Source organism: Thalassophryne amazonica, chromosome 5 (genome assembly GCF_902500255.1).
Source record: "Thalassophryne amazonica chromosome 5, fThaAma1.1, whole genome shotgun sequence".
Lineage (NCBI taxonomy): Eukaryota > Metazoa > Chordata > Actinopteri > Batrachoidiformes > Batrachoididae > Thalassophryne > Thalassophryne amazonica.
This window is the reverse complement of record NC_047107.1, coordinates 74,436,684-74,457,111: the sequence shown is the minus strand read 5'-3', so window position 1 is coordinate 74,457,111 and position 20,428 is coordinate 74,436,684. Positions and strand designations below refer to the sequence as shown.

General features: G+C 40.7%; 1 protein-coding gene across 1 annotated transcript; it reads right to left on the bottom strand.

The window, feature by feature from the left end:
- Positions 1-1,877: 1,877 nt before the first annotated feature.
- Positions 1,878-10,549, bottom strand: LOC117510719 (UPF0600 protein C5orf51 homolog). Its single transcript, XM_034170541.1, has 6 exons — positions 10,420-10,549; positions 8,241-8,350; positions 6,580-6,726; positions 3,673-3,804; positions 3,282-3,396; positions 1,878-3,072 (listed from the first exon to the last, which is right to left on the bottom strand). The coding sequence occupies exons 1-6, from the start codon at positions 10,523-10,525 to the stop codon at positions 2,837-2,839; spliced, it is 846 nt and encodes a 281-aa protein (XP_034026432.1). The 5' UTR covers positions 10,526-10,549; the 3' UTR covers positions 1,878-2,836.
- Positions 10,550-20,428: the final 9,879 nt, after the last annotated feature.

The window sequence follows — 20,428 nt, the reverse complement described above, 5'->3', positions numbered from 1 at the left end:
CCGGGGCATGATGGGTATTTAGTTCTAATGGTGCGTTCCTGACACTTAACGAAGTGTCGGAAATTCCACTTAACGTTGAATGTAAACGAAAAATAGCTGAAAATTGATAATTTGTAGTCAACGTTCGTTCATTAAAATACATTCTTTGTTTACAGCTACAGTGAGTAACTACACTCAACAAAAATATAAACGCAACACTTTTGGTTTTGCTCCCATTTTGTATGAGATGAACTCAAAGATCTAAAACTTTTTCCACATACACAATATCACCATTTCCCTCAAATATTGTTCACAAACCAGTCTAAATCTGTGATAGTGAGCACTTCTCCTTTGCTGAGATAATCCATCCCACCTCACAGGTGTGCCATATCAAGATGCTGGTACACCATGATTAGTGCACAGGTGTGCCTTAGACTGCCCACAATAAAAGGCCACTCTGAAAGGTGCAGTTTTGTTTTATTGGGGGGGATACCAGTCAGTATCTGGTGTGACCACCATTTGACTCATGCAGTGCAACACATCTCCTTCGCATAGAGTTGATCAGGTTGTCAATTGTGGCCTGTGGAATGTTGGTCCACTCCTCTTCAATGGCTGTGCGAAGTTGCTGGATATTGGCAGGAACTGGTACACGCTGTCGTATACGCCGGTCCAGAGCATCCCAAACATGCTCAATGGGTGACATGTCCGGTGAGTATGCCGGCCATGCAAGAACTGGAACATTTTCAGCTTCCAAGAATTATGTACAGATCCTTGCAACATGAGGCCGTGCATTATCCTGCTGCAACATGAGGTGATGTTCTTGGATGTATGGCACAACAATGGGCCTCAGGATCTCGTCACGGTATGCCATCAATAAAATGCACCTGTGTTCTTCATCCATAACAGACACCTGCCCATACCATAACCCCACCGCCACCATGGGCCACTCGATCCACAACATTGACATCAGAAAACCGCTCACCCACACAACGCCACACACGCTGTCTGCCATCTGCCCTGGACAGTGTGAACCGGGATTCATCCGTGAAGAGAACACCTCTCCAATGTGCCAAACGCCAGCGAATGTGAGCATTTGCCCACTCAAGTCGGTTATGACGAACTGGAGTCAGGTCGAGACCCCGATGAGGACGACGAGCATGCAGATGAGCTTCCCTGAGACGGTTTCTGACAGTTTGGGCAGAAATTCTTTGGTTATGCAAACCGATTGTTTCAGCAGCTGTCCGAGTGGCTGGTCTCAGACGATCTTGGAGGTGAACATACTGGATGTGGAGGTCCTGGGCTGGTGTGGTTACACGTGGTCTGCGGTTGTGAGGCTGGTTGGATGTACTGCCAAATTCTCTGAAACGCCTTTGGAGACGGCTTATGGTAGAGAAATGAACATTCAATACACGAGCAACAGCTCTGGTTGACATTCCTGCTGTCAGCATGCCAATTGCACGCTCCCTCAAATCTTGCGACATCTGTGGCATTGTGCTGTGTGATAAAACTGCACCTTTCAGAGTGGCCTTTTATTGTGGGCAGTCTAAGGCACACCTGTGCACTAATCATGGTGTCTAATCAGCATCTTGATATGGCACACCTGTGAGGTGGGATGGATTATCTCAGCAAAGGAGAAGTGCTCACTATCACCGATTTATACTGGTTTGTGAACAATATTTGAGGGAAATGGTGATATTGTGTATGTGGAAAAAGTTTTAGATCTTTGAGTTCATCTCATTCAAAATGGGAGCAAAACCAAAAGTGTTGCGTTTATATTTTTGTTGAGTATATATACTAAGTGTATCTACCGTTAATAAACGTTACGTTTTACCTGTAAACATGTAATCAGCAACGTTGGTGACAAATTTTAACATCAGTCGACACACAAGCATTGTTAGTCATTTTACATTTTTTATTCAAATCGCAACGTCAACAGATAAATCTGGAACAAGTTAACCAACCAGTCAGATCTCCAATTTAAAGTGACATTCAAATGTTTCATTTTGCAAGACAATTTTGGGTGGAATGTCACAAAAAAGTGCCTGTTTATGAATTAAACAAATGTCTCATAAAATGTGGATTTATTGTCAACGAGGACAGTAAAGAATAAAATAAGGTTTTCATCCAAACACAGATGCTATTAATAGTTATACTATTAAAGTTATTCAAGTGGCAGGAAAATGAATTGCAATTGATGGGAACATAAGCGGAGCATTAAAACGCTCAAGACAAACAAATCTCAATATGTGTCAGTTTGTCATGAATACGTCAGTCAGGTTTTCAACACTGCGCCTTTGTGTGTACATAACACACATACATATAATGTATACATATGCATTTATATTAGAAGCAAAATTAAACAATAAATAAAATGTTACTGTGCAATGTCTTTTCAAATGGATTATCACTAACAATTTTTTTAGAAAAAAGGAAATGTCAACTATGTTCATAACTTTTTTTATATTAATGTTATTGTAACATTCTGTGCCCGAGCCAACAGTCTAGATTAGAAGCAAGATAACTGCATTTTCAGCAGGACAGGGCAAAATGACTTCTTTCTGAACACCGCCCCCTGGCGGCCATACCCGTTCGAAACCACCTATAGTAAAACTTCACTCATTCAGCTGCTGACACTGGAGTCATTTGGCATGAAATGAGGTCACCTGTACACGCAGAGAAAACGTGTCTGACCTATTGTAGTTCCTCTGGCTTCTCACAACATTACACCCCACCTGTTTCATTTCACTTTCTTCCTTTCTTTTTTTCCCCCTCTTTTGACAGGGGTGGGGAGAATTACATTTGAAAATTGATCTTAGATCTGAGCCTTAGGACAACTTCAGTGTCGAAGTATCTTGGTTCACTGTAACACACTAAGGATTTCCTTGGCATTCTCAGTGTTCCAGCCCTGGCCCTGCAGAGGGCCCTCGCAGACCAACACATACTTATTGAGGATTTGTGTGCCAATGTCCCGGAACTGGAGACGATCTTCTTTGTGATCCATAGTATCGGCACTGCAGTCCTCATATTTCACTGCCCAGAAACACATTTCCCCGATATACATCATTGTCAACAGATGTGTGTCTGAGAAGATGCCTGTATAAAAACAAGTATTTAGCAATAAATTATTTCAATTTAAGACAGACTCCTTCATTTTATAGGGGGGAAAATGTATACAAACTTTTGTCTAGTAGTACACACACACACACACACACACAGTTGTCAAGACCAAACCCAAGAGTATAAAAATCTGTGGCCCAATAACAAAGTGACACAGGTTTGAAATTATTCAATGACAAACTTACCTTCAGACAGGAAAGTGGCAGTAGCAGGGTCATGGAGTACCACTCCATCGTTGAGTTTCACAGAGTTTCTCACCTGCAGCATCCGCATCAGGTAGCGCACACCTTCCTGAATACACTGAAAAATGACAAAGCAGGACACACACACACACACACACACACACACACACACACACACACACACACACACACACACACACACACACACACACACGAAAGAAAAAGCAAAGAGCCACAGGAACATCACACCTCATGTCAGCACAGGTCAACAAGAAATCTTTGGATATGAAATTTAATTTTACACAAGTAGCTGGAGTTGAGCAGATTATTCAAGCCCATGTTTATTTTGTGAAGAATGAGCTTGATAAACTTGGATCAATGTTGAAAGTGCTACCTTAAGAAATGTTTCCTTGTTTTTCTTGATCCACTGTTTACGCTGATGAAGAGTGTGGCAATACATGTAGAGCAAAGCTCCTCGTCTCCAGTAGAGACATTCTAATAGTTCCAGGCCCAAAACAGACTGCACCTACCACAGACCAAATAACAGCAACATACTATAAAACAATGACATGAAATAAACATGCAGGATTTATTTCGGCTACTACTGTTCAAATAAGAATTCAGGAAGAATGGACTTTTTACTCAATACTTTAAAACTGACTAGCCAAAGACGATCTAAGAAGCTCAAACACTTTTTTTTTTGCAGTAGTGTGCGTCTTTTCACCATGGCATTATCATTTTGATACTGGACTTAATGCTACATTTATATAATACATCATTTGATGTACTCCAATATCCAGGCCTACACTTAACTGGTACTCAGGTGCTTGTGTGTGCTAAAAATAAATTTTATGCAGCAGAAAACATGGTTGGAAGTGCTTCTCAAGAAGAAACTGATGAGGACAGATTGTAGGAAAAGCACTTCCATTTCATTTTTCTGCAGACATTTATTAGCACACAGAAGCACCAGTTAGATGCATGCACAAGCAGCAGTGTAGGTGCAAGCCTGGTAATAACCCTTTAGAATCCATGTCAGTATGAATTTAGTCACCAGAACTTAAGGCAAAGGATAGTGTCAAAGAGGCCTTGTAGCTACTTCTGAACCCAAAATGAATGATTAAGGTTGTGTAGAAATGACAGCAAATTGCAAATCACTTATAAAAAATTATACAGATTCAGAACATGAAACATAAGTTGTATGAACTGCAAACAATAACAGTAGAATTCTTGTAACACTTTGGTTCTGAACAGCATGTAGCTGGTATGTAGCACGTCAATGTCAAAATATCAATGTAATATGTTAAACTAGCAAGTACCTGTGTTGTTCAGGGAGACTTTCAAGTCCAGACTTAAGACGCACCTTATTTTCCCTTTTGTATGGCTAGCATACCGACATACTATGTTACTATGCTTTTTACCCCTTTAAAGTCATTTTATTAGTCAACAGGGCAGGTTGCAGCCTCAACTTCACCTAAAGTTTGGGTCTTTTCATGAAGCTTAGGGTTAGTGGCGGGAACTCTTTGATTTTAGAGTTGGACCTTTAACAAATAACAGTATTTAGGTTGGAGATGAAAATAAAGAGGAGAGATGGTTCAGACCACACAAGATAAAATCTTTAAAGGTGCGTTTACACATAGGCAAGACGCATTACGAATGTCATATTTGCGTCGTTCTTGGCACATTCCTGACATTCTTAACGTGACTTAACGCATTTGAATAGGTTTCTTAATAGCACGTGTTGGTGCGTGATATTTGGAATTTTCGTGGAGCATGTTTTTGGCTCTCAAAAAATCTTCCACGAATGTCATGCACCACCCTCATTTCGCGGAGGTCGGAACTGAGCATGTTGAGCGGTCTTGATTAGTGGTGATCCTTAATAAAGCGTGACAGTGTTTTCTGACGTACGCACAATTAAACCCTGCTGCACCACATTCAGTTTCATTGCTGCAGTATGCTAAAGGAGGACAGTGATGCCAAGTTGGCTAAAAGTCTTATTCCAGTGCTCCTCAGCATGCTCCTGCAGGTGTTCCACCTGTTGCATGTGCCAGATGTTTGGGAAAACTAGTGCAACGAGAGCCACGTGAAGCCACACATCTGGCTCTCTCCATCTCCTCCTCCTCTCTGCACCACTCCATGGCACAGAACCCAACTAAGCATGCAGTCACAAAGTTCTTCTGCTGTGGCTGTTGAGGAAAAACTGGAGTGATCTGAATTGTTCAGCAGCTGACGGTTGGATGAATATGGGTGTGTGTGTGGAGACAATTCGCCTCATTCACAACGTGACAGAACTTAACGATGCCCTGTTACGCACGATAGCATGCAACAACGCGGAACATTATTCTTGACCGTGCGTAATGGTTCCTGATAATTCTCCAACACGTGCCATTAATCAAAACGTGTGGTAACAGGTTGCAGCAGTTCCTGAGGAGACCTGAGGCCTCTGCCCCAAATCATCACATTCGTGATCAGCGGCCAAGAATGTATACTACGTGGCATTCGTGACATGCCGCTATTATGTGTAAACGCAGCATAAGTGAATTCTTCTCTGCGACATGCTGGACAACAGTGCTTCAAATGCCACAGTAAGTTGATGACCTATCAGTCTTTATTTTTTTATAAATCATTGTTTAGTCTCAAATCTTAAACAGCTATATTACAGACATCTTTTGGCCGTGCCTATTCACAACACTGACTTTCCTTGTGACCACTAGGACTATTGAGCTGTTTGCTTTCCTTTCCATGTCTGATTATTTGTCAAGGTTTACCGTTTTCTGCCATTCAAGTTTCACTTTAGCACAGCTGCACATAATAAGCTGCTGCTACACTGCATTCTTTGTAATCACGTAACTGGCAGACAACTCTGAACGGACTGCCAATTACTGCAGCTCAGAGATACTACTGGCTTCATGCATTGTCAATAACTTACGATCCAAGTTCGTCTATATACTAAGAGACAAGTGTGTGTACTTTGACATATGAGGAATGATATAGGCTAATGAGCACTTTAGTAGTAGTAAAGGGGAGAGCTATGTTTGTGCTGCACCATCATTGGCAAGTGTGCTAAAAGGTTGGTGTCATACTTTTCTGTTCTCTTTTGCTGCACATAGCAGTAGCAGCAGTAGTAATAATAGCAATAATAGTAGTAGCTGTCTCTTCTTGAGGCAAGTTTAGTCACACCTAAATCAAACCAGCCCTGGGGAGGATAACCAACTAGTTATTATATACTGTTGTTGTGATGCATTTCTAATTAAAATTACACACTTGACATTGGTTGCAATGAGATACCGACACAGATACACACCTCTTGTGCTGGTGCTAGTTTCCCTGCCAAAATTTCTGGCTCTGTCAAGTCTTGCAGTAATTGTTGGATTTTAAATGGAGAACAGTCCTCTGGGAACTCTTGGTCCACAAGCTTATTCTCTTCATAAAATGTAATGTCAAGAATGACCTTTAAAAAAAAGAAACAATAACAACATACACACAATGCTGAATGTCAGAGTCAAGAAACAAGTACATTGTCTTGTAAATGTTGCTTTAGTAACAACTGCCTCTCAAATCTGAGGAATCGCCCGACAGAGCGGAGATCATGTGATCACCCCATCAGCCTCTTTATTGTGGACAAGATATCACAAACAGAAATGTACAGCTATATGTATGATGAAATGGTCCTGGGGACAGGAAAGAGTTGATTAGAATTTAACAGTGATCCAAAACTGCTGCAGATGTTTTCGGTTCACCTCTTCCTTTAATGTTGTTGTGAGATCAATTGTACTTTATCCCTTTCAGACAACCCAGAGAATTCATACTGAGGATTGTGGGCAATGAATCAAAAACTGTCAGATTACGTTTTAGGAGAGATGGACCATCTCTAGGAGTAGGTGAGGAATATTTGGTGGTGATTCAAGTCTGCCTCAAAGTGTTTCCTTTAACTGATATTTATCTCAAATGGCCACACTTAGATGACATCACGGTAGACAACTGATATCAACCAAAACAAAACAAAAGCTTATTTTCAAACTCTGATTTTGATGCTAAAAAAATTCAACTTCAAACTCTGATGGTACAGATTTACTTCCGTAAATGTGCACAGTGGCTGTGCTGCCTTAATGCACCTTGCACTTCTATCAGAATAATTAAGAGAGGAATGTGTGTTGTGATAATTGTTAAATGTTTGTTACACCGTTGATTTACAGACGCTCTTAAAACTGCAGAAAACATAGCACATGGCATCTGTTCTCATCTTGTGGATTTCCCTTTTAACTCCATTTTGTGAACAGTGCGCGCACATGCCCTTCACTACAATCCACTACCAAGCGTATATTAAATGAAAATAGAGGTGGAGACTATTTTCGATCAGCCCTGATACTCAGAAAATAAGCTATTTGGATTCTTTCTTAGCCCTTTATGAAAGAAAAGAATGAGCCTGCTTTCAGAGGGCGTCGACTGAACCTTCAACGTGCTAACAGAGTGAGGACAAAAGCTGAGGTTTTCTTTAGAGAAGCAAATAAACACTCCCACAAATAACTTTTGTTTCTTTGTTAGATTTTGAAGTTAAAAACTGAACAGATGGAACCAGAACTAGTCACCAAATACTTATTGTCCTGCAGTGTCATATTTAGTCCAAAAACAGGTGGTTTTTCCTCTGTTATTTAGCCATGCAGAGTGGAACCTCCAGCTTCTTGAGCGGGCGCTCTTCCTCAGTTTTTACAGAGAGAGAGGTTCTGAGGAAGTCGTATGGCAAATGTACTTACATAAAAAGTACATTACCATTTGAAAAATGACTTGAGTAAAAGTAAAAACAGAAGGAATGTGAAAAGTGCTCCAGCAGTCACGTTCCAACCACCACAATTAACATTTCTAAAAATCAATTACTGACATTTGTGAATCGATTCAGAATTTTCCACATCATCATGCATTTAAGAATCTAGCTCATTACCCGTAAACATTGTCATAATGAAGTACCTGTGTGTAATCCTGCAGCAGCTTGGAAAGGTTGCTACTCTCCCCTCCTTGTCTGTAAAAGCTTTTCAACTTGTCTAGTATGGAAGACGCATTCTCTAAATAGTCATCATCTGGGGAAGAACACCACATTAATATAACAAATGCAGATTTACATTCAAGAAAATCATCTCAAATGTTGGACATTACTGTGTGTTGCTTTATGGCTCAGTCATAGCAACATCCAGAAACACATTAGGGTTGGGAACTGATAACCTTTTACTGAAACTGATGCCATTATCAATTCTGCCTATCGTGTCAATTCTTTTTCAACCCACTTAATCAATTCCAGATCAATTTTCTGCACGGAAAAATAAAGGGCTACAGAGGTTTTCAATGTCAGTGCTGCTGTTTTCCTTTTCCCAGTCAGGCTGGTATGGGCTGTTTCACAGTCAAGGTACACAAGTATGTGTCACTGGCACAAAAAAACAAAAAATCAAAGTGGTTACTTTGGTCAAGTTATCCATCCATATCTAGCTGCTGACTGGGGTACTTAAATACACAAAGTTTCAGACCTGTCAGATGTTTGCATATATGAGGTCACAGATATGATCTGCTATATACTTTCCGGAGAGGACTTTTTCTTTTACTAAAATAACGGTTGTATAAATTATACAGACTAAGATTAGTACAGTCTACCCATATATACTATCTACTAAAAACAGTTGATGGTAAGTATGCACTCAGAGTATACAACTGCTATTGTGTTTCTGCATTTTCAAATAGTGATGGACTATAAACATTACTGGAGAGGATGGTTTTTGACAGAGAGAGAGTTACACCCCAATATTAAAGACATTTCAGTGAATTAGATACACATCCTTTTGTGGCATCACAGACAGTGATTACTTATCTGAAACAAAAATATATATATATTATTCACATAACACTGATGCTTAAGTTTGAAATGCACTATTTCCAGAGAGGACATTTTTGACAAACATTTTATTTTTGAATGCCTGTTTCAAGTCATTTTCCCACTGGGCAACAATCCTGGGAGTTAGACTGTCATACAGAAGGCTTTGATAGGGAAATTAGCCCATTTAGTGTTTACCTATTAAATAAATAATAGTTCTGGCAGCCCATAAAAATTAGAGATCATGGAAATTACGCAGATATTTTGGTAAAAACTGGTAGAATTAGAGTTCTGCTGGTAAACAAATGGAGGTATCAAACCAAATGACAATCCCTGCTGATAGACTAGTAGTAGTTATCCATGTATGGCAAACTAAACTTTGTTGGTCATTTCCACCTTGTCATTAAACCAAAAGCTATCTTCAAAATCTACTTATGTACCCCGACTGTAAAACAGCTTGCATCCACTTACAGCTGGATGGATTAAAGCACACACCAAGAATTAAGCCTAGATTTACAGTACATATTGGTGTTCCCAACTCCTATACTATAGGGCGGCCTGCTCTACACTGTTGACAAGAGCACTTTTTAAAAAATCTCTGCAAAATTCTTTTCCATGGTGACTCCTCCACAGGTAGAATCTAAAATTTAAGACAAAGGTTGTTGTCATATAGTCTTTAGCAACTTTGCTTGTCTACAGAAACAAGATAAAACTAATTTTTCCAAGCAAAAACACACTGCATTGGTATTGAAAATTAGCCTATGCTGGGAATTGTTTAGCATCAAAATCCTGGAACAGTACATCACGAACTGGACTTCAGTCATCCCTACATCATAGGAATTTAAAACAGGCAAATTCAGGCCAACATTTTGATTAATGGGAAAGGAGTCTATAAGCAAAGAATTGTCGGGCTTTGGGAATGTTTTACCTTAAAACTCCAACCATATGAATCTACAAAAGGCAAATTAAAAACTATATGGTAGAACGTGGCTCCTTTAATATAAAATCTAACGTCAGTAAATTCATGCTGATACTTGGAGCTTACAAAAATGGTCTGTGAGAAAGCTATTCAAGATTTAAGTGCACATGATTACAACGCCACTAGCTAAAGCAACTTTATAACGTACGCTGGTGTCAATGTTTTTTCAGACAGCAGCTGTTAAAAGTAAACCTAACGTTAGCTGCTAGCTAGTTGGCTAGTAAACTGCCCAGTGCTGCGAACTAAACACCCAAGGTGCAAAAAAATTAACTACAACACAAGTCGTCTTGACAACCTTATACTGATACCTTGTTTTTCAGCGATGAGACCCGAACACTTAATGTCCAACTCAAATATTCTTCTCTCCAACTCAAAGCCCTGTCGCCTGCAGTCGTCAGCCATGACTAAAACCATTACTCACGTGACCTGAAGATTATTAATCAAGGGAAGACGAAGAAGACAAGAACACGAAGAAGAAGAAAAAGACGATAGCAGTAGTAGCAGTGGTGACTTTTGCTCCTATTTTGGATATACAAACATAAAATTGGCAAAGCTGATAACTGTCACTTCAATGACTGAAACGTAAATAAACAGTAGATGGCAGAAAATTACTAACAGACCTGAAGATTTAACAAGAAGGCATTTGAAACGAAAGGCATCAGAGGGTGGCGCTATCTACAACACACCACAATATAAATGCACACGTGTGTCTGTGTTAGTGTTTTCCACTATGACTTCATCATATGACTTCTTTGCGACTTCATTATGAACTCGTTTATACCGTTGTGCTTTAGCTTAGCTCATTCATCTTGGTTGTTTATACCAAAAAAAAGGTGTTTTCAGACCATGATTTCCTTGATCTTGTCCTTTGACCAAATGACTCAAAAATCTAATCACCCAAAGAAATGTACGAGTATTCAAGCAATATTCCCATCAAGCCTGAAGGAAATCTGCCCAGCTGCGTTTGAATTATCTTGTCCAGACACACACCCATACCTGTGAAAACAAGACCCTCCTGCTTTGCCAATACTCAGGGTAAAACAAAGCAAACAAATGATTGCAATGTTTCACTGCCACCAGCTATTTTTTTTTATTTTGCAACACATCAGTGACATCAGAGGTCTGACACAGTCCCATGACAGATGTCTGTGCAGAAAAGCATGTTTCATTACTGAGTTCCTGAGATATGGCCATTCGTCATGTATTTTCAAGTGTTGTCCTCTAATTTGATGTGTGTGTGTGTGTGTGTGTGTGTGTGTGTGTGTGTGTGTGTGTGTGTGTGTGTGTGTGTGTGTGTGTGTGTGTGTGTGTGTGTGTGTGTGTGTGTGCACTCACACGTGTGCATGTGTTTATATGTTACTCTGAGTTTTTCCATGGCAGAAGACAGAAATAAACCCCCAGAAACTCAAAAAAAAAAGAGGCTTGTCAACAACTGGAAAAATGTCATTTTTATTCAGTAGTTTTATTCAAGAACACCCATGGAGGATTTTTTTTTTTTTATGTGGATGGATTGCACAGCAGCTGTGGATTTACACAGAAATAGTCCATGAGCCAGTCATCAATTTTGACCTAATTGGTACCACTTAAAGGGACAAAACAACACATAGAGTCCAGCCTCAGTGTATGATTGGCCTACACAAAAATGTATGATAGCCATGCCAGGGTGGTAGCTGCTGCCATATAGGGGTTAATGAAGAATTACACCGAGGTCAAACTTTAAAAATGCTCCAATCATGTTGAAAACTATATTGCATTATGTCTGATCATAATGATTCCAAAAAGGTATAGCTTGGACTATCTATGATGGAATGTTCTGGAGTTATGAGGTAAAAACAGCAAAAATGGTGACAAAGGCCAATTTCAGTTTGTACAGGGGTCAAAAGTTAAAGTTGCTCCAATTTCAGTAAAAAAATATGCAAATTATTGGTTGAAGGATTAATAAATGGAATAGTTTTGACTGTGGTGAATGCTTGGTCTCCAAAGAAAAAGGTCAAACAAGGTCAACATCCACTGGATTCCATGACATGTGACATATGTTACCCTGTAACTAGGGTTGCCAACCGTCCCTTGAAAAACGGAATCGTCCCTTATTTGGAAATAAAAGTGTGCGTTCCGTATTGACCTGAAACGGGACGCAGTTTGTCCCGTATTTCTGTGAGAATCAAAAAGTCTGTAAAATGTCAATGGAATTGACTGGCGCTTTATATGGAAACTTATGGTAAATTTGATCCCAGCCTCTCTCCTGCTTTTCACCAATGAGCTGACAGACACGAGTTGACAATACAGAATCACTCTTATCTCATTGGTCGAGGGACATCTGCTCGCAAGAAGATACCGACGTCATGAGCCGACGACGGTCGCTGGACGACAATAACAAAGCAGCATGGCTGATATCTATATGGACACCGACACTACGGACAGCAATGTCTGTAACGTCGTTACTACTCCTCCTAAAAAAAAAAAACAACAAACAAAAAAGAATGCAAAAATACAGGGGCGAATGAGAAAAGGAAAATGGCTGGGTGGAAAAGGTGCGCGACAACAGTATTGTTTACTTTTCAGACTTTATTTTTTGCACTTTTTATTACACTAAATGTGTAAATATGCACTGTTACATTGTTTTGCACTGTTACATTGTTTGGATGATGCAAATTTTCTATTGTCTTTTTTTTTGTTAAATTTTTTTTTAAATTTATACAATTTAAGTTAAGAGCAGGGGTGGTGGCCAAGTGGTTAATGCGCTTGGTTTCAGTTCGGAAGGTTCTGGGTCAAATCCCACCCCTGCCACATTTCTCCATGTAATGTGGAGTTGCGTCAGGAAGGGCATCCGGCGTAAAACCTGTGCCAAATCAACATGCAGATCCACCTTGGATTTGCTGTGGCGACCCCAAGTGCAAACAAGGGAGCAGCCGAAGGGACTTACTTATACAATTTAAGTTAAGCAATAACACTACAGAGATTTATTTTTAAAGAAGACAGAATGCTCATATTGAAATTGTGATTGAAATTTATTTTGCACTAAAAATAAATTGCTAAATAATATTTGTTTTCCACGTGTTCATATCAGAACAAATGCATGTATGCATCTATCTAAATTCAGGATCAAGTCAACAGTAGGTAAGTCCCTTCGGCTGCTCCCTTGTTTGCACTTGGGGTCGCCACAGCAAACCCAAGGTGGATCTGCATGTTGAATTGGCACAAGGTTTACACAAGTTTTACGCCGGATGCCCTTCCTGACGCAACTCCACATTACATGGAGAAATGTGGCAGGGGTGGGATTTGAACCCGGAACCTTCTGAACTGAAACCAAGCGCATTAACCACTTGTCCACCACCTCTGCTCGTCAAGTCAGTCAAATGGTTAAAAATCGTTTCACACAGACGCTGGGAAGGGTGAAGGCAATTGGTCAGTCGGCCGGTCGGCCCTGGCGGTGAGGTGTCCCTATTTATTTTCAGAGAGTTGGCAACCCTACCTATAACATGATAACTAAGCATGACAGATGGGGCAAACTATTCCTTATTAGAACCTTAATAATCCAAACAATAATTTGCATCATTTTTACTGAAACTGGAGCAACTTTAACTTTCAACATGATTGGAACATTTTTAAAGTTTGACCTGTGTGTAATTCTTTGTTGATCCCTAACTGTCTACAGCTACCACCCTGGGATGGCTATCATAGATTTTTGTGTAGGCCATGAGACACTGAGCGTGGATTCTAAGTGTTGTTTCGTCCCCTTAAGTGGTACAGAAAACCTGCTTGGCCCATGTACTAAAAGGCCAATGAGCCATGGACCTGTTCTTATGGAATGATTTACATCCAGAAGACTTGGCACAGGACCTGGCAAGTGCGTTCATTTTTTTTAAAATTATTTTCTTGTGAAATAAACAGACAGCCCAAACAGGTGTAATGTGAGCATTTGCTCCAGATGTGTGCTATGTGGAACAAAAGGTTGGTTTCATTTTTATTAGTTTGATTCTGCTGTGGAAATCCAAAACTGTTCAAAGGTACTTAGATCCAACCAAATAAACAGTGTGTGCTGAGGAGGCTTAGCAAAAAAAAAAAAAAAAGCATGAGGTCCACACACCATACACAAACATACATCTTCAACCGCTTATCCGGGATTGGGTTGTGGAGGCAACAGCTCCAGCAGGGGACTCCAAACTTCCCTTTCCCGAGCCACATTAACCACCTTTGACTGGGGGATACCAAGGTGTTCCCAGGCCAGTGTGGAGATATAATCTCTTCACCTAGTCCTGGGTCTCGCCCGGGTTCTCCTCCCAGCTGGATGTTCTTGGAAAACTTCCCTAGGGATGGGCCCAGGAGCCATCCTTACCAGATGTCCGAACTATCTCAGCTGGCTCCTTTCAACGCGAAGGAGCAGCAGTTCTACTCCGAGCTCCTCACCAATGACTGAGCTTCTCACCTTATCTCTAAGGGAGACACCAGCCACCCTCCTGAGGAAACCCATTTTGGCTGCTTGTACCCGTGATCTAGTTCTTTCGGTCATGACCCAACCCTCATGACCATAGGTGAGAGTAGGAACGAAGACGGACTGGTAGATCAAGAGCTTTGCCTTTGGCTCAGCTCCGTTTTGGCACAAAGTGCAGGAGAGCAAATGCAATACGGCCCCTGCTATGCTGATTTTCCAGATTTTAAAAAACTTTCTATTCTTCTATTTTTACCTTTTGTCATATTTTAACCATCGTTTTTTAACATATAAACATCTCTGTGTGTTTTAGAAACGTCTTTAACATAACTAACATATTTTAACATAAATAATATTAATTCAACTTTTATACATATTTAGTCTCTCATTTAGTCTCACCTTGTGTTTAGTATGAGCAATGAGTCTGGGTCTTTGACGCACACAGACTGCTGATGCGGGGATGCACTATGAAGAGGAGCAAACGAAGATCGTCCTCTACTTTCTTTTTTTGGGGGGTTGCCCCAAACTCTGTTTTGCTCCTGGCATGTTAGCTAACAAAATGTTGCTTTTTCCTTTTTCTTCTCCTATTTTTGGTGAACAGTGTTTACAGTTATTTTTTTCACACCCCCTGAAGTACTCTGGCTCCCTGAAGTAGGGGGGAGCACATGCCCCACAGTTTGAAAACCACTGACTCAAAATCTAATCCTCGGTTTCCTTCACTCAAGGCATCCACTTCACCAAATTTTTGAATTTCTTTCAAATCTATTTGCAGTGTCCTGCCAACAACCAGGACACAAACCAAATCAACAGACTTTGATCCTCTACTTGCCATAAAACCAGGCTGGTCTTTGGGCACGTTGCTGCTATTTGTAAGCAAACAGCAGTGTGGCTGATGTGGTTGTGATGATGATGATAGACGATATACATAGCTAAAGAGATGTATCTGTCACATCCACTGTTGTATCCTTGGACTGACAGAACGTCTACTGCTTACATGCACATAATGGACTGTGTATGCCTGATTAAAAACTTCAGGTTGTAAACAGAAATGGGCCACTAATTGTTACTGTTTTATTTGATAGATTCCACCCTAATGACACTACTGGACTGTCATACAAAGTTCTGAAACATGTGACCCCACTTTAACAGCATATCCCTTCACCAATATTTTTAATTGTTTGTTGGGTTGGTTTTGTTGTTGTTTTTGTCCGTCTGCTGGTTCACACTGCTATCCAGGTGGTGGCGGTAATGCAACAACAGGGGTGACAACTGCCAATATAACTACGGGAGAAGAAGAAGTAGTTTACTATCTTTTGAGCAATGAACTCCTTCGACCATTAGGTGGCGGTATTACGCCTTAGTGTTGAACGTCATACACACACTCAGGCTCGTGTGTGTATTTTTAGCAAAATAATGGTAAAATTCCGAGTTTGACTAATGGTGTTGTTTTAAAATACAACACACGAGTATTGTCAGGCATCATATGAGTAGCAGTGATAAAATTCATTTTTGCCGAGCCCGCTGAGTCCAGCCCTTTGATTTTTTTTTAATTGTTGACGTATCATTTGACACACGGTGTGTTTTCGGAGCTAAGCGTTAGCGGGTTTTGTTGCCATTAGCTGTGGAGCGGAAACATGAGGAGCCTAAAGTCCGTGTACGGAACCCACATTTGTTGCTCAAAGTCTCTTTGCATCTTGCAGAACTGAATTAACGTTTTCTAACAGCCAGTCGAACGTCAAGGTCGGTGACTTTGTCTTAGCGACAGTAAGAATGTTCCTTCTAAGTTGTTATTCTGTTGTCAGAATTATCTTGGTAATTTTACAGTGCTAGCTGCATTAACAACTACAACCAGTTGCAGTCATGTTACTGTTATTGATTTTTATTTACTTATTTTTTTAAATACGCAGCACACTTGCATTATCAGGTTGAAGGGTTTATTCCTCAAAAAGAATTTGTAAAATGAGATGGGGATTATGTCGTGGCGATTTCTGTCTGTCTGTTCGTTGCCAAAAGGGTATTCCAAGGTCGGGCATTAGCCCAGCGCCCTCTGGTGGCCGTTTTGTTGTCGGTGAAAACATCGCCGAACTCGGTACCAATCCGGTTGTTAAGTGTGACGTAACGCATCGTGTGATTTTCAACTTCCGGCTCCAAACAAAAAAGGCGCGCTGTCAATAACATTGAGAACTGCACTGAGACGATCTGATCAGACTGCACTTACACCGCTGCACGTAGACAACAGCATTAACATCGCAACATAAAACTCTTTGTATATTGTGCCTCTCCTGGATATATTAACTGGGTTTTAGACGTTGTTACTGCGTTTGTTTTATGTAAAAATGTCAGACGCTCAGGTCGTTTCTCCGTTATTTTCAGTGGGAGTTGCTGCGAACTGCGATCGCTTCCTGTTCATTTTGTTCTGGGAGAAAGTGAAGTTTGCACCTTAACGTAATGTTTATTGTATAAATATTTTTTTTATTAACAAACAGACATGTTTATTTTACCTGTGCATAATAAATTATGTAAAGTAAAAGAAAAAAAACTTTTATTAAGTGTTCTGACCATAGAACCAGACGAATACGGTTAACGGAGGGTTAGGGTTAGGGTTAATTGTAAACTTGAGGTCTTTGGACCCGGAAAACAGATTTTATCACGTGATGTGTTACGTCAGCGCTTAACAACCAGATAGGTACGGTCGGACATCCCAGGTCCCTGATGCGCGCACACATAGCAAACGCACATAGTAACCAGCGAGCTGCTGAAAACAATCGCTGTCACGCTCATTCCCTACTTGACGTGCATCACGCTTGCACCATTCTGCCGTGGCTTTTTCTACTTAATATACACCAGTTTTCACACAAAATGCCACGATCGTGTGTTGCAGTTGGTACAGCCACTGCAACACACGAACACGGCTGTACAAACTGTGTTTTTTTTTTCGAGCTCCCAAGCGCCACATTCTGCTTCTCTCCTCATTACGCTCGTCTTGCAGGAACGCATTCTGTCTTCAGCTGTGAGTTCTCCACTCTCAGGCGTTCCAACTCTTCCATTTTAGAACACCTGTTCCATGTCAACATAATCATGTGATGTTGGACAAGGCGAGTCCTCATCGTCACTCAGGACAGCGGGAGGCAGGAACTCTCTGGGTGAGGTTTCTGCTGTAGCAGGTTCACCAAGAGAGGCAGCTGCAGGAGGTGAGCCGAAATGAAGCTTCGACTTCGCCCTCATTGGCCTGGGGCATGGCTGGTCGAGACGCTTCACATTTCTGCTTTGGCTGCGGCTGTGTGCAGCCCTGCCGGACGCCCTTCTCTATGTTAAACCAATCAGTTGTTCCACACTGAAGCTTGACTGCTGATTGTTGATAACGGTAGAGGTTTCTGATTAACAATATCACATGTATTATACTTAAATAGAGCGCTTCGCTCTCAGACTGCAGGTTTACTTGTAGTTCCTAGGGTTTGTAAGAGTAGAATGGGAGGCAGAGCCTTCAGCTTTCAGGCTCCTCTCCTGTGGAACCAGCTCCCAATTCAGATCAGGGAGACAGACACCCTCTCTACTTTTAAGATTAGGCTTAAAACTTTCCTTTTTGCTAAAGCTTATAGTTAGGGCTGGATCAGGTGACCCTGAACCATCCCTTAGTTATGCTGCTATAGACGTAGACTGCTGGGGGGTTCCCATGATGCACTGTTTCTTTCTCTTTTTGCTCTGTATGCACCACTCTGCATTTAATCATTAGTGATCGATCTCTGCTCCCCTCCACAGCATGTCTTTCCTGGTTCTCTCCCTCAGCCCCAACCAGCCCCAGCAGAAGACTGCCCCTCCCTGAGCCTGGTTCTGCTGGGGTTTCTTCCTGTTAAAAGGGAGTTTTTCCTTCCCACTGTAGCCAAGTGCTTGCTCACAGGGGGTCGTTTTGACCGTTGGGGTTTACATAATATTGTATGGCCTTGCCTTACAATATAAGCGCCTTGGGGCAACTGTTTGTTGTGATTTGGCGCTATATAAAAAAAATTGATTGATTGATTGATTGACATGTGGTGGGAATCTCATCTCTGTCATTATGGACCAAAGTTGGTTGTATCTGGCATTGTCAAAAGCCTTTGAGTAGTCTACGAAGCAGATATACAAATCCTGCTGCATTTCTTAGCACTTGTGAATTAACATCTGAAGGTACAGAGATGTGTTCCTCGATGTTTCATATACCCTGCTTGTGATGCAGATATCGATTGTGCTCTCAGAGGCACATTTGATTTAGAATACTTTAGGCTCAGGTCCTGAGAGGAAGACTCTTGTCACATCAAATGAGTTAGAGATTTAACACTGGACAGCATCAATTTACATATTTCCCAACAAATATCACTGCACGTCTTTGTATGACAAAAATACCAAAGGAAATACGAAAATATTCATTTAACTAAATTGTTTTAAGGGTTTCTTTGTTAGTACACTTATAATTTCATCATAGTTTGGTGCTAACTATTTTGAAAGCCATGACTGAGACATGTTTCCAGTTTTGGGAGCATTAAATGCAGAGGTGGAAAACCTCAGCTCAGTCTGATATACTACTGCATATGTGTTCTATCCATCCACTAAACCAGCTGATTCTAATTTGTTAAAGTCATCAGGCAGGTAGATGATCTAATCAGTGAAATCACCTGATTTAGATGCACAGGTTAAACAATACATGGTAGAACTTTTACTCACTGAAGCTGGGGCTTGCTATCTCTGATTAAATGCGATTTTAAGGTCTTCTTGAGGCACAAGTATAATTTTGAGCTATAATTTTGTTTGTTTTAGTTTTTTTTTTTTTAGGAAACTGCGGCTGTTCAGATAATAATATGTAGCTCGTGATATAATTTGTCCAGTGATTTGTGGGATATGGCACATACACGAACCTGGTTGACTCACAGGTACAAATTTGAAATTCTAAGCCTACTTTGTCAGGTTTGGCTGTCGACCCACCTAAATCTCTTCTTTGTTGTGGGATTTGTACAGTGGTTTTGTTCATCGTTCATTCTCTCTCCTGAATACTCTGGGTTAACTGTACAAACTCAAATTGTCCACAGGAATCTGGCCTTTTTTTCTTTCTTTATCTGAACAACATTTCACCCTTTCAGTGGTTAAGTACTTTATTGGGTATCATTTACAGTGAGTTACTGGGCCACGTAGTTAGTGCACATGCTTTCAAAATAGAAGGGGTCCAGTTTAAGACCAACTGCGGCCCATTCTCCATGTAATGTGGTGCTACATCAGAAGAGGCATGCAGTGTAAACTTGTGCCAAAATCAACATGCAGATCCATACCTGGTCTGCTGTGGTGCCTCCACGTAAAGGGGGAGAAGCTGAACAAACTTGCAATTAATTACAGTGAGTTATCATGTGGTATTTCACATAGGACATTTGTCTTGGACTCATGTACTGCATACATATGCCTTCGCAGTACAGTGTTACTGGTGATGGAGCTTTATTTGAAAAATGAAGCACACTTTTGTAAATGTGCCCTTTTTTTTCTGATTTTCACAGTGCTGTGGCTGTTATTTTTCTACCACCAGTGAGAGATGTCACAGTTCTATTCAGATCCTGCAGACGTGTAAAAGATATTCCAAATGGAGCTACTATTTTAGTAGAGGTAAACTGGACTTATTTGTTTTTAGAGCACAGTGACATTGTTATCGGAGCTACCCTCTGCTCTCCACAGAAAATCTGCACATTCTGCTGCTGCTTCAACAACCATAGGTCTTTAAAAATTTAGTAACAAACTCAGTGCAGGCCATGCTGCTGTGTGCACACCTGATGCCGTCAGATCTCTCAGTAGGTTCGGATTAGTAGACTAAAAGATTAGATTGCTTAGAACACCAGGGCCTGGGTTCATAAAGCAGTCTAATCTTTCAGTCT